Raw genomic sequence first — 12,531 nt, 5'->3', positions numbered from 1 at the left:
TTCACCCCACCCCCACGGCGCCTGCTCCTTTCCCAGCCAACCTTTCTCCCCTCCCCCACATCCGGTGTTCGCTAATCTGGGGGAGCCCGGAGCAGCGCCCGAAAGCCGACTGTTCCCCCGAATCCGAAGAGAGAACTGACACTAGATTGCTTTCTTCAGGGCAACAGTTTCTCGAGTTGAGCGGACCCTCACTGCCTAAATCAATCAGACAGAGTGCCGGGCGCTGAATTTACCTACTCTCATTCCTCTCCAGGGTCCCACTACTTTGGAGCTTGTCTCAAACTCCACATACAGAAAGCCACCGACCTTATTCCGGTATCCTGCACCCATTCCCCACCCTCATTACACTCCCACCCCTGGCCCTCAGCGTCGGAGTCAAGAGCAACAGGGACACTTCCGTTCTCCTTGTAGGATTGGTGAAACCGTAATGAAGAACACCCCTAAACTCCCATAATCGGTGCGGATTCCTATGGGGAAGGCCTATATTGTTGACATCTTCCAGGCCTTGGTTCTGGACCTTGAGAAGGAGGCTGTGGAACTAGAGATAGCGATGCTTTTTAGGGTAAATGTATGTAGGTATTGGGGGAAGGGGAGGGATCAAGCGAAAAGAAATGGAAGTGGTTTAAAGTTCATATTTCACTTTTTGCTATCCCTATAGCGTCCAACTTGTGAGTTACTTATAGGCTGTAAAAGCTTCTCCAGTCTAAAAATATCTGAAAACTAAACTTGAATTAACTCTTGATACAAATAGTACTTTGAAAATGCAGCATTTAACCTTGTTTTAAAATTTTATTCTCAAAGCATTTTTTTCCAGCCAGTTACATTTTTAAAAGGTTGTATTACTTTTAGTTAGAACTGAAAGGGCTCAACTAGCATTTGCTGTGACCAGTATGCGGAGTCTGTGTTGGCTTTCCAGAATTGAATTTTTGGGTTGTATTGGCAAATCACAGTCCTAAATGATGAATGTTGAATGATGCACTATGTTTTTGTTTAAATGAGATTTCCTGAAAATAGTTAATTTCAGAATTAAGGGAAATTGATGTCGCTATCATGAGGCATCATAAAAATATATATTTTAAAAGGCGAAGGCATTTCAAGCAGATATAGTTCTTGATGAAGCAGAAAGACCATGGATCTGGGATTTGGAAGACCTGGCTACTAGCTGCTACTAACCAACTCTGTGACTCTGGGAAAGGGGGACTCAGTTCTTAACTTCTGTAACATGAGGACACTGGACTATTTGAATTCAGAACTTAGAAAATTGGAAGGGACCTTAAAGCCCTCTAAGAAAGAGTTCGGGAATGTTCTCCATTGCTGTCACTTTTCCTCCAAAAATAACCGGGCTTGGAAGTTATTGGTCCAGTGGGAATTTGATTCCCCATAGAAATTGGAGAAAAGGTAATGCAAGTAGAGAGGGACAGCTGTATTTCTGCTTGAGTTATAAACCCTCTAACGGATTCTGGTACGAATTGTGGAGACATAAAGAGAATGAGTGTATGTACTTTAAGTGTACCAGTTTCCTCACTCTCTCCTGGCAGAAGATGCAGCACTTTTAGTGATTCTGGGATTCTGGGATGTGTTCCTATTAATTCTAATACAGATGAAGAAGATGTGGTAGAGGAAAAGATGGTAGCGGAAGGAGTGAGTAAAGAGGCCAAACAGCCTGCTAAAAAGAAAAGAAAGAAGGGTTTGCGAATTAAGGGGAAAAGGCGTCGAAAAAAATTGATTCTTGCCAAGAAGTTTAGTAAGGATTTGGGATCTGGGAGGCCTGTTGCAGATGCCCCTGCTTTGTTAGCTTCCAATGACGCTGAGCAGGATGAAGAAAGTCTTTTTGAGAGCAATATAGAAAAACAGATCTATCTGCCTAGTACTAGAGCCAAGACCTCCATTGTGTGGCACTTCTTTCATGTTGACCCCCAGTACACCTGGCGGGCTATTTGTAACCTCTGTGAGAAAAGCGTCAGCAGGGGTAAACCAGGTAGCCATCTTGGTACATCTACTCTTCAGCGACATCTGCAAGCAAGGCATTCACCTCATTGGACCAGGGCCAACAAGTTTGGAGTTACTAGTGGAGAGGAGGACTTTACCTTGGATGTATCTTTATCTCCCTCTTCTGGAAGCAATGGAAGCTTTGAATATATTCCTACTGATCCATTAGATGATAATAGAATGGGTAAGAAGCATGATAAATCAGCATCTGATGCCCTAAGGGCAGAAAGAGGGAGATTTCTCATCAAAAGTAACATTGTCAAGCATGCTTTAATTCCTGGAACTAGAGCCAAGACATCTGCCGTTTGGAATTTTTTTTACACTGATCCTCAGCACATCTCAAGAGCTGTGTGTAATATATGTAAAAGAAGCGTGAGCCGGGGTAGGCCAGGGTCCCACTTAGGGACTTCAACACTTCAACGACACCTGCAAGCCACACATCCTATCCATTGGGCTGTTGCCAACAAAGACAGTGGTGCTGTTGCAAATGGATTAGATGAAGCTGAGACTGAGAGAAGTGATCTCTTGAGTGATGCCTTGCATGGAGAAAAGTCTACAGGCAGCCAAGATTTAACAGCTGAGGACCTTAGTGACTCTGATTCAGATGAACCTATGTTAGAGGTTGAAAATAGATCTGAAAGTCCTATTCCCGTTGCAGAGCAAGGCACTCTGATGCATGCGCAGGAGAGAGAAACAACATGTGGAAATCCAGTCTCGAGTCAAATAAGTCAAGCAATTATCCAAATGATTGTGGAGGATATGCATCCTTACAACTACTTCTCAACCCCAGCCTTTCAGAGGTTCATGCAGATTGTGGCCCCTGATTATAGGTTGCCATCAGAGACTTACTTTTTCACTAAGGCTGTACCTCAGTTATATGATTGTGTCAGAGAAAAAATTTTCTTAACTTTAGAGAATGTTCAAAGCCAAAAAATACACCTGACTGTTGACATATGGACCCATGACCCATCCACTGACTATTTTATTGTGACTGTACACTGGGTTTCTTTGGAAACTGCATCTTTTCTCAATAATGGCAGGATCCCCGATTTTAGAAAGTGGGCAGTGCTTTGTGTTACAGGTTTGGCTAAAGACTGTTTGATAACCAATATTTTACAAGAATTAAATGACCAGATTGGTCTGTGGCTTTCTCCAAATTTCCTTATCCCTAGCTTCATTGTTTCTGACAATTCCTCTAATGTGGTACATGCAATCAAAGATGGTGGTTTTACCCATGTGCCATGCTTCCTGCATTGTTTAAATATGGTCATTCAGGACTTTTTCTGTGAGCACAAAAGCATTGAGAATATGTTAGTGGCTGCTAGGAAAACCTGTCATCATTTTAGTCATTCGGTCAAGGCCCGTCAGATACTGCAAGAGTTCCAAAATGATCACCAACTTCCATGGAAGAATTTGAAGCAGGATGAAACTGGCCATTGGATTTCTACTTTTTATATGTTAAAATGGCTCTTGGAGCATTGCTACTCAGTTCACCATAGTCTTGGTAGAGCCAGTGGAGTTGTGCTCACCTCCCTTCAGTGGACTCTAATGACTTATGTTTGTGATATTCTTACGCCATTTGAGGAGGCTACCCAGAAAGTGAGCGTGAAGACCGCAGGATTGAATCAGGTGCTACCCCTAATCCATCATCTACTCCTTTCCTTGCAGAAACTCAGAGAAGATTTTCAAGTCAGAGGTATTACTCAGGCCCTCAATCTGGTGGATAGTTTATCTCTGAAACTTGAAACGGATACCCTACTAAGTGCCATGCTTAAATCCAAGCCCTGTATCTTGGCTACTTTGTTAGACCCTTGCTTTAAAAACAGTTTGGAAGACTTTTTTCCTCAAGGTGCTGATTTAGAAACTTATAAGCAGTTCCTTGCAGAAGAGGTCTGTAATTATATGGAATCTTCACCAGAGATCTGCCAAATTCCAACTTCAGAAGTTTCTTGTCCCTCAGTTACAGTAGGAACTGATTCATTTACCTCATCTCTAAAAGAAGGCACCTCCAATTCAGGTTCTGTTGATAGCTCAGCTGTAGACAGTTGTGCCCTTGGAAGCAAAAGCTTCATGTTCCCTTCTGCTGTAGCAGTTGTGGATGAGTACTTCAAAGAGAAGTATTCAGAGCTCTCAGGAGGTGATGACCCTTTAATTTACTGGCAGAGGAAGATAAGCATATGGCCAGCTTTGACCCAGGTTGCCATCCAGTATCTAAGTTGCCCTATGTGTAGTTGGCAATCTGAATGTATCTTTACTAAAAATAGCCACTTTCATCCAAAACAGATCATGAGCCTGGACTTTGACAATATAGAACAACTAATGTTTCTGAAAATGAACTTGAAAAATGTTAACTACGATTATTCTACATTGGTTCTGAGCTGGGATCCTGAGAATGAAGTTGTTCAAAGCAATGAAAAAGAAATACTGCCTTAATTTCTTTTTCTCCGTTTAAAATGGGCAACTTTTTGCTGTGTTACTGTATCTTAATAGCTATAGTTGTTAAATATAATCATTATCTTTATAAACACATCTGGGGAAACCTGAAATCACAAAAGGGCTGAAAATTCCTCAGAGGCAATATAATTTTGATAAAATGAAGATTAAAAATTTCATAGCTATAACTCATTGTCGCTAGCACTTGAAAATTTTGCTTATACCAATGAGAGAGAAAAGATATTTTTAATTAAAAAAAATATAGTGCAGCATTGAAAGGCCTTAGGCTTTCTGCCTGGTAGGTTGAACTAGTAATTGGTTTTAAGTAAAATTTCCCCCACCATGGGAAATTGTATTGCTCTGAAACCAACGAAATGAGAAAGAAGTACTCTAGGCTGGCATTCCTCCTGCCTCTGTTTTTCTGTTTCCTTAAAAACCCTGATGCTTAATTACAACTTGGCAAAAAGAAAACCCGTGAAATTGTTTTATATTTGGAAATTTCTAATTGCCTCCTCATACTGGTCAGCTTTATAATTTCAAATTGTCGAGTATGATAGTGTTACCCTTAATATTTAGAATTGGATCTTACATAAAAGGGAAATATTAGAAAACAATTAGGAAAATATACTTTTAGTCTTTGAAATATCTGTTTTAACCTTTACAAAATATTATAAAAATAACAAGGATGGTGTAGGTACTTTCAAATGATTTATGGGTAAAAACAGACTAAAACGTTTGCAAGAATTGGAAAAGATTGAATGGGAATTGTAATGAGAGCCCTTTGAACATGCTTGGAAAAACCCAGTAGATATTTCCCAAAAATTGTTTCTGTAATTTTAGGTAATCTTTTTAAAAACATACTTAATGACCCATAATACTGTATTAACTGTGCGGTTGTTTCGACCATTGAATTCTTAATGAAAACTAACAGGTCGGTATTTTTATGTGTTAGGAGTCATTGGTGAAATGAGTGAATTGATCTCATTTTAAGATCCCTTTTTACTCTGAAAGTATGTTTCTGTGATTGAGTAGGAGGCCAGAAAATGATGACTTTAGTAAAAGTCTATTAAAAGTTTCAGACTGAATAACTAATGTGAGATCCCAATTTTTCCTTTTTTTCATTTTAGATTTGGGGATATTCCCTGCCCAAAAAATTCCTGGAAAATTGACTAGTATTAAGTGTGAGTAAAAGGTGTCCACTTTTTTTTTAAGTTTTGACTTTAGTTTTGTCTTGGATAGTATTTGGCAAGATTTAGCCTAGAAATTATGTAGTATTTATTACATGAGAATCAAAATTGCTTTGTTACTGGGCTGGTTTCAAAGTTTAGAACTCATTTCTATGTATCAAAATAAGGGTTTTTGTTTTTGTTTTTGTTTTTGATTTTTTTTTTTTTTTTTTGAAATTCTTAAATGGTAAATACGCCATTGTGAAGTGAAATCTCAACTCCAAAAGTTTACCCTTTTACTAACTGGAGTAAATATATACTTACAAAGTCTTTAGGTGTAGCCATTAGTAGTAAAGAATTTGGACCTAGGCTGCGTAAGCAAGCCTTTCCAGGGCCACTATTTAATGGCAAACCAGTGACACTGGTGTTGATACAAAATAAGAAATAAATTTTCCCTTAGATAAAGCTTTCTGTGTTTTGACAGTGCCAGTTTAGAATGGCTATAATGCTGCTCTGCCTTCTACAGCTTGCTGCTCCACTCTGTAGTTACTCTATTACCATACGTTTCTATCTTTTTTGGTTAAACACTCCCTGATGACGATGATGGATTTATATACATACATCCATATTACACATATTGATATATGTGTAAGGATTTACCTTCGTCTTTATTTTGTGGGCTGGGCAAAATTTAGTGTAACAGTAAGTTCATGATACTTTGGTATAAGAGTAAGTTCTTTATTTTTATAATGAACCCAAATCTAAAGTCTTTTATAGTGCATTTTAAAAGGGGAAACTTACCCGAATGTTATATTTCTATACATTTGTGTATATATGTGTGTGTGTGTATAAGCCAGTTAGTATATATCTGTACGTATATTATATACATAAAACACTATATTTTTACATACAAGTATGCTTTTATTATACAGATAATAAAGATGGGGGAAGGTTTCTGTTTTTTTCTTAATAGGTGAAGAAATCTTGAAGACCAGAAATTGGATCTTACTGAAAAACTGATGGTTTTTTTTTGTTTTTTTTTTAAATTACATTGTTCAGCTATGGAAGATGGATTTTTTTTTTCATGATCCTTTGACTCTCAAGTTCATCTTTAAATGAACTCTTTTTGTTTTTGTTTTTGTTTTTGAGGAGATAACTAACCCTAGCTGTCTCCAGTCTGACAAAGGTTATTTGAATGGACTTTATCTCCCAGTAGTTGGGAGATGTTTTAAAAACACATGCTGTGTTTGAATTGTGGCTGAGAGGTTTTCTTGGCAGTGTGAAGAGGAAAATTTTTTCTGCCTCATTATTATTAATTCATGGATTGAGTGTTGGTTCGACCTACAGGCGTAATAGATTGGAAGTCAGTGAAGACACAGACGTTCCTGTGAGAACAACCAGCTAATGTAAGTGGGGGAAGCAGGCATTTTTGTCATGAAAGGAGTGAACATTCTTGTCATTTAAGGCATAATTTTCATGGATCAGTAAGAAATTAAAAGGTCATTGTTCAGATATTTTTGCTTGTACATAATTGTTTACAAACTTTTAGTTTTTGAATGGAAACATATTTTTTTCTTTCTTTTTTTTTTTTTTTTGGAGACAGGAGTTTTACTCTTGTCCCCCAGGCTGGAGTGCAATGGCGCAATCTTGGCTCACTGCAACCTCCTCCTCCTGGGTTCAAGCAGTTCTCCTGCCTCAGCCTCCTGAGTAGCTGGGATTATAGGCATGCACCACTACACTCAACTAATTTTTGTATTATTAGTGGAGATGAAGTTCCACCATGTTGGGCCAGGCTGATCTGGAATTCCTGACCTCGGGTGATCCACCAGCCTCAGCCTCCCAAAGTGCTGGGATTACAGGCCTGAGCCACTGCCCCTGGCCCATATTTTTTCTTTCTTTGTTTTGATAATATATGTACATTGTAAAAAAGGTAAAAACAGTATAGCCAAAGTGAAATCCTCCTGTAATTCTATCTTCTTGGAGAAAAGCACTGGGTTATTTTGTTTCGTTTTGAAACAGGGTCTTGTGCTCTTGTCACCGAGGCTGGAGTGCAGTGGCATGATCATAGCTCACTGCAATGTCGAACTCCTGGGCTCAAGAGATCCTATTGCTGAAGCCTCCTGAGTAGCTGGGACTACAGGTGCGCACCACTGTACCTGGCTACTTTTTAAAACTTTTTATAGAGATGGAGTCTCCTTGTGTTGCCCAGGCCAGTCTCAAACTCCTAGGTTCAAGCAGTCTTCCTGCCTTGGCCAACCAAAGTGTTGGGATTAAAGGCGTGAGCCACCACGCCTGGCCTCCCATTCCTTTTTAAATAACGATTCTAGATGATTTTATAATCAAGTTCCAGTAATAAACTCTCATTGGGATTTTGACTTGAACTACATTCGATGTGTGCATTCTTTTGGGGAGAAGTAATTTGTTTAATCCTTTACTCTATTTATTCATTCTCCAGGTCTTCTGTGCCTTAGTTTCATAGTTTTTTGGTTTTGTTTTTAATTTAATGTGAGTCTTGCATACTTCTTCATTTTCTTCTTGTATATCTTTTTATTGTGAATTGTCTCTTCCTGTATATCTTTTTACTGTGAATGGTACTGTGTTATCATCTGAATGATTATTGCTGGTATGAAGGATATTTACTGCTTCTTGTAGATCTTATATTTTTATTATTTTCAGTTTGTTTTAGTTGATAGATTTTCTAGTTTGCAAGCACGTAATCTGCAGGTTCTGGATTTTTTTTTTTTTTTTGCCTCATCTTCTTTTTTTTTTTTTTTTTTTGAGATGGAGTCTCGCTGTTTCACCCAGGCTGGAGTGCAATAGCACTATCTCGGCTCGTTGGAACCTCTGCTTCCTGGGTTCAAGTGATTCTCCTGTCTCAGCCTTCCAAATAGCTGAGATTACAGGCACATGCCACCATGCCCGGCTAATTTTTGTATTTTTAGTAGCGATGGGGTTTCATCATATTGGCCAGGCTGGTCTCAAACTCCTGACCTCAGGTGATCCGCCCACCTCAGCCTCCTAAAATGCTGGGATTACAGGCGTGAGCCATTGTGCCCGGCCTGTCTCATCTTTTTAATATATGTTTGTAATTTATGCCTTTTTTTCCTTTGGAAAAAATTGAGTAAATGTCCTATTCATCAGATATCAAGAAATATTCATTATTGATTTCAAGATGTAGTGTTGAGGAAATCACAGAATCAGAATACCCACTTCTGATACAGTAGTGAATTTTTTTTTTTTTTTTTTGAGACAGAGTCTCGCTCTGTTACCCAGGCTGTTGGGGCGATCTTGGCTCACTGCAACCTCTGCCTCCCGGCTGCTTCAGCCTCCTGAGTAGCTGGGACTACAGGTGCCCGCCACCACGCTCGGCTAATTTTTTGTATTTTTAGTAGAGATGGGGTTTCACCATGTTGGCCAGGTTGGTCTTGAACTTCTGACCTCGTGATCTGCCTGCCTCAGCCTTTCAGAGTGCTGGGATTACAGGCGTGAGCCACCGTGCCTGGCCAGAATCAAGTTTTAGTACAAAGAAAGCATTTCCCAAGCAATGAGTCTCAAAGGAAAAAAATAGAAGAGTAATGTAATTAAACTTTCCTTCAAAGAAAGGACAGAAACATATCTCTTATGGTAAGTTTCGAAAGATCAGTATTTCATGGTCCCATAATATGTGTTTGTTTTACATGATGTACTTAAATAATGCAAATGTATGAAGCAGGGATCTGTGGCAATCCAAATTCATCCACCAGAACTCCGTCGTTGGTTTTTTGTGTCAGTGGAAACACCTTCTGGAATTGCAGGTGCAGATACTGCCTCATCTAAATAGAACTGTCTTTGTCAGCCACAAGCTCATCACCCAGTGTGTATCCAACTTCTGCTTCTAGGTCATCTTCATGAATTCTGGGCCACCATAACTGCGACTCAGTGTTTCTTGGATTTCGTTTGCATCTTCCATCATGTCCACTACCTGGTCTTGTAAATTCTCAATCTGATCAGTTTTCACTTACTTGTATGCCTTCATTTCCCCTGCTCCCAGTTTCATTGCATCAGCCGTGGTCTTGGTATCCTTCAATGACTGGATGGTGTAATTGACTTGTTCCATGTTGAATGACTGTTGGGTGCGATTCTCCTGCTGCTGCTCATACATCCACTTTTGTTTTAAAACTCGCAAGGCTTTCTGCGTAACGGTATTCTTTGCAGGACCCCCTCTCATCTTAATCTGGTCCTTACACTTCACTAGCTCAGTATCCAATCTAGTAATCTTCTTGTCAGTGGATTCTGCCCTGCTGTCCACCATGCCAATGCAGTCATTCAGGCTGGGCGGCGGAGCTTTAATTTCACTTTCCTGAAGAATCAGTTCATCTTGAGCAGCTGTGAAGAAACCCAAACACCTTTTTTGTTTCTTTTTTTTTTTTGTCTCGCTCTGTCACCAGGCTGGAGTGCAGTGGCGTGATCTCAGCTCACTGCAGCCTCTGCCTTCCGGGTTTAAGTGATTCTCCTGCCTCAGCCTCCTGAGTAGCTGGGATTACAGGCATCTGCCATCATGCCCAGCTAATTTTTGTATTTTTTAGTAGAGATTAGGTTTCACCATGTTGGCCAGGTTGGTCTCGAACTCCTGGGCTCAAGTGATCAGCCCGCCTGGGCTTCCCAAAGTGCTGGGATTATAGGCATGAGCCACTGTGCCCGGCCTAACACCTTTTTTTCTTAATGCATATACTAGAACATCAGGAACAGTGTTGAAAGATGGTGAAGACAGTTGAATGGGTGTCCTTTTTTCATTTATCTTGAGTTAGTTTACCTCTAGTGTTTTGCCATATTGCATATGCTGATGATTTCTGGTGATTATGTGCATTTATGCTGGGAAGTACCTTATAGTTTACCAAGTTTTTATTGAGTGGATATTGTACTTCAGGTTCCTTTCTGGTTTTTTTTTTTTTTTTTTTTAAGCTATTTTAATAGTTTAAAAAAGACAACTTCAAATACTTTTCTTCACTTTTTAACCATTTTTTCTTTTTTGAAGTCTTTCAAAAATTACTACAGAATTTTGTTTTTTGTTTTTTACCCCTTTTACTCTATTAAATATAATGAGTTTCCTAATGTTAACCCATTCCTAGTCCCAGAATAAACCTGTTTGATTATGTAGTGTTATTTTTATTTATTTTATTTTAATTTTTTTTTAGAGAGATGGGATCTCACCGTGTTGCCCAGGCTGGTATCAAACTCCTAGCCTCAAGTCAGTAATCCTCCCAAAGCTATGGGATTACAGGCATGAGCTACCATACCTGACCATGTTACTATTTTAATATACAGCTAGTTCAATTTGCTAATGCTTTATTTAGGATTTTTTATCTGTCATAAATCAGATGTCCAAAGCAGCTGTTTTAAACATTTTTAAAATTTTTATTTATTTAGAGACAGTGTCTTGCTCTGTTGCCCAGGCTGGAATACAGTGATGTGATCATAGCTCAGTACAGCATCAGACTCCTTCAAGTCTTCCTCCAGCATCAGCTCCCTGAGTAGCTGGGATTACAAACGTGACTCACTATGCCTGGCTATTGGTAAAAATATTATGACTGTTTCTTGAGTTTGTAATGTATGTGGCACAAAGTTTTGTTTTGTCTTGCTTTTTTTTTTTTTTTTAAGAGATAGAGTCTTGCTCTGCCTCCCAGACTGAAGTGCAGTGATGTGATCATAGCTCACTGCAGTCTCAAACTCCTGGGCTCAGGTGATCCTTCCAGCTCAGCCTCCTGAGTAGCTAGGACCACAGATGCATGGACCACGCCCAGCTAAATTTTTTCTTTTGGGAGGGAGACATGGTCTCACTATGTTGCCCAGGCTTACTTATTTATTTTTCGAAAGAGGGTCTTGCCCTATTGCCTAGACCAGAGTGCAGTGGTGCAGTCACAACTCACTGCAGCCTCGACCTCTTGGGCTCAAGCAGTCCTTCTGCCTCAGCCTTCCAAGTAGCTGGGAGTAAAGACATATGCCGCCATACCTGGCTAATTTTTTAATTTATTGTAGAAACTGGGTCTCACTATGTTGCCCAGGCTGGTCTTGAACTTCTGGGTTCAAGCAGTCCTCCTGTCTCGACCTCCCAAAGTGCTGGCATTACAGGTGTGAGCCACCGTGCCTGGCCTGTTTTTTTTTTTTTTCTACTTTCATTGAGTACATTTTTGTAAATTCTTTTTCTTAGAATACTTTCTTATTTTTCAAAAGAATGAGTACATAGGTGGTATAGAGCTATCTGTGAAATGTAATTTGAAATTTTAAACTTAAAGGTCATAATCTCCTTTAAATTCTGGATGAATAGCATTTTGTCTTTTGGCATGTAGAGATTCAGATGAGAAGTCTAATAATGTCAAGTCTGATTTTCTTTGTTGTCAATCTGATTTTTCCTGGAAGTTTGTATGATTTTGTCTTTACCATTGGAATTCAAAAATTTCACCATGTCTGTGTATAGCAGAGATGTCTTTAAAGAAAAGTTCTGCCTGGCATTTGATGAGCCCCTTTAATGTGAAGACTCAAGTCCATCAAATTTAGGGAAATGTTCTTATATTGTTTCTTTCGTAATCTCTACAAATTCCATTCCTTTTTTGAATTTCTATTTATAGAAATTGAGTTTTCTGGAATTATTTTCATTTCATATACAATTTCCCTCTTAGTGACATACGTTGGCATTTTTGCTTTGGATTCGTGGAGATGTCCTGTCAGTAATCTCTTGTAATTCAGTTACTATGTTTTTCATCAGTGTGTATTCTGTTCTTTCCTCTACTGAAATCTATTTTTGAAGGTAGGGGCTAGAAATTTGAGTCTTCATCTTCTTCGTCGTCATCGCAGTTGTCATCTTTTTCTTCTTCATTATTACTATTATTTTATTTACTTTTTTGAGAAGGCGTTTCTCCCTTGTTGCTCAGGCTGGAGTGCAATGGCACAATCTTGGCTCACTGCA

The 12,531-nt window shown here is 39.2% G+C and overlaps 2 protein-coding genes and 1 pseudogene across 6 annotated transcripts in view; 2 read left to right on the top strand and 1 right to left on the bottom strand.

Annotated features, from left to right (window-relative positions):
- ZC3H11A (zinc finger CCCH-type containing 11A) overlaps nucleotides 1-12,531 on the top strand; it is a 57,189-nt gene that overhangs the window by 479 nt on the left and 44,179 nt on the right. Inside the window, exons 2-5 of one of the 5 annotated variants that reach the window (XM_011990474.1) lie at nucleotides 254-315; nucleotides 412-562; nucleotides 5,550-5,603; nucleotides 6,936-6,994. The gene's annotated coding sequence lies outside the window, so the exon portion shown is untranslated. Of the gene's footprint in view, nucleotides 1-253; nucleotides 563-5,549; nucleotides 6,995-12,531 lie in introns of all 5 variants that reach the window. The other 4 variants (XM_011990469.1, XM_011990471.1, XM_011990472.1 and 1 more) reach the window with 4 other exon arrangements.
- Nucleotides 793-4,518, top strand: ZBED6 (zinc finger, BED-type containing 6). The gene has a single exon (XM_011990467.1). It carries the CDS (start codon nucleotides 1,489-1,491, stop codon nucleotides 4,420-4,422), a length of 2,934 nt encoding a protein of 977 aa, XP_011845857.1. The 5' UTR covers nucleotides 793-1,488; the 3' UTR covers nucleotides 4,423-4,518.
- LOC105547144 lies at nucleotides 9,275-10,434 on the bottom strand (annotated as a pseudogene).

Source organism: Mandrillus leucophaeus, unplaced genomic scaffold (assembly GCF_000951045.1).
Source record: "Mandrillus leucophaeus isolate KB7577 unplaced genomic scaffold, Mleu.le_1.0 Scaffold38, whole genome shotgun sequence".
NCBI lineage: Eukaryota > Metazoa > Chordata > Mammalia > Primates > Cercopithecidae > Mandrillus > Mandrillus leucophaeus.
The sequence above is the reverse complement of the archived record's forward strand: the minus strand, read 5'-3'. Positions and strand labels throughout refer to the sequence as shown.

Bases quoted from the DNA above. Each gene is read 5' to 3' on its own strand.
- ZBED6 (XM_011990467.1), top strand. From the start codon at position 1,489: ATGAGTGTATGTACTTTAAGTGTACCAGTTTCCTCACTCTCTCCTGGC.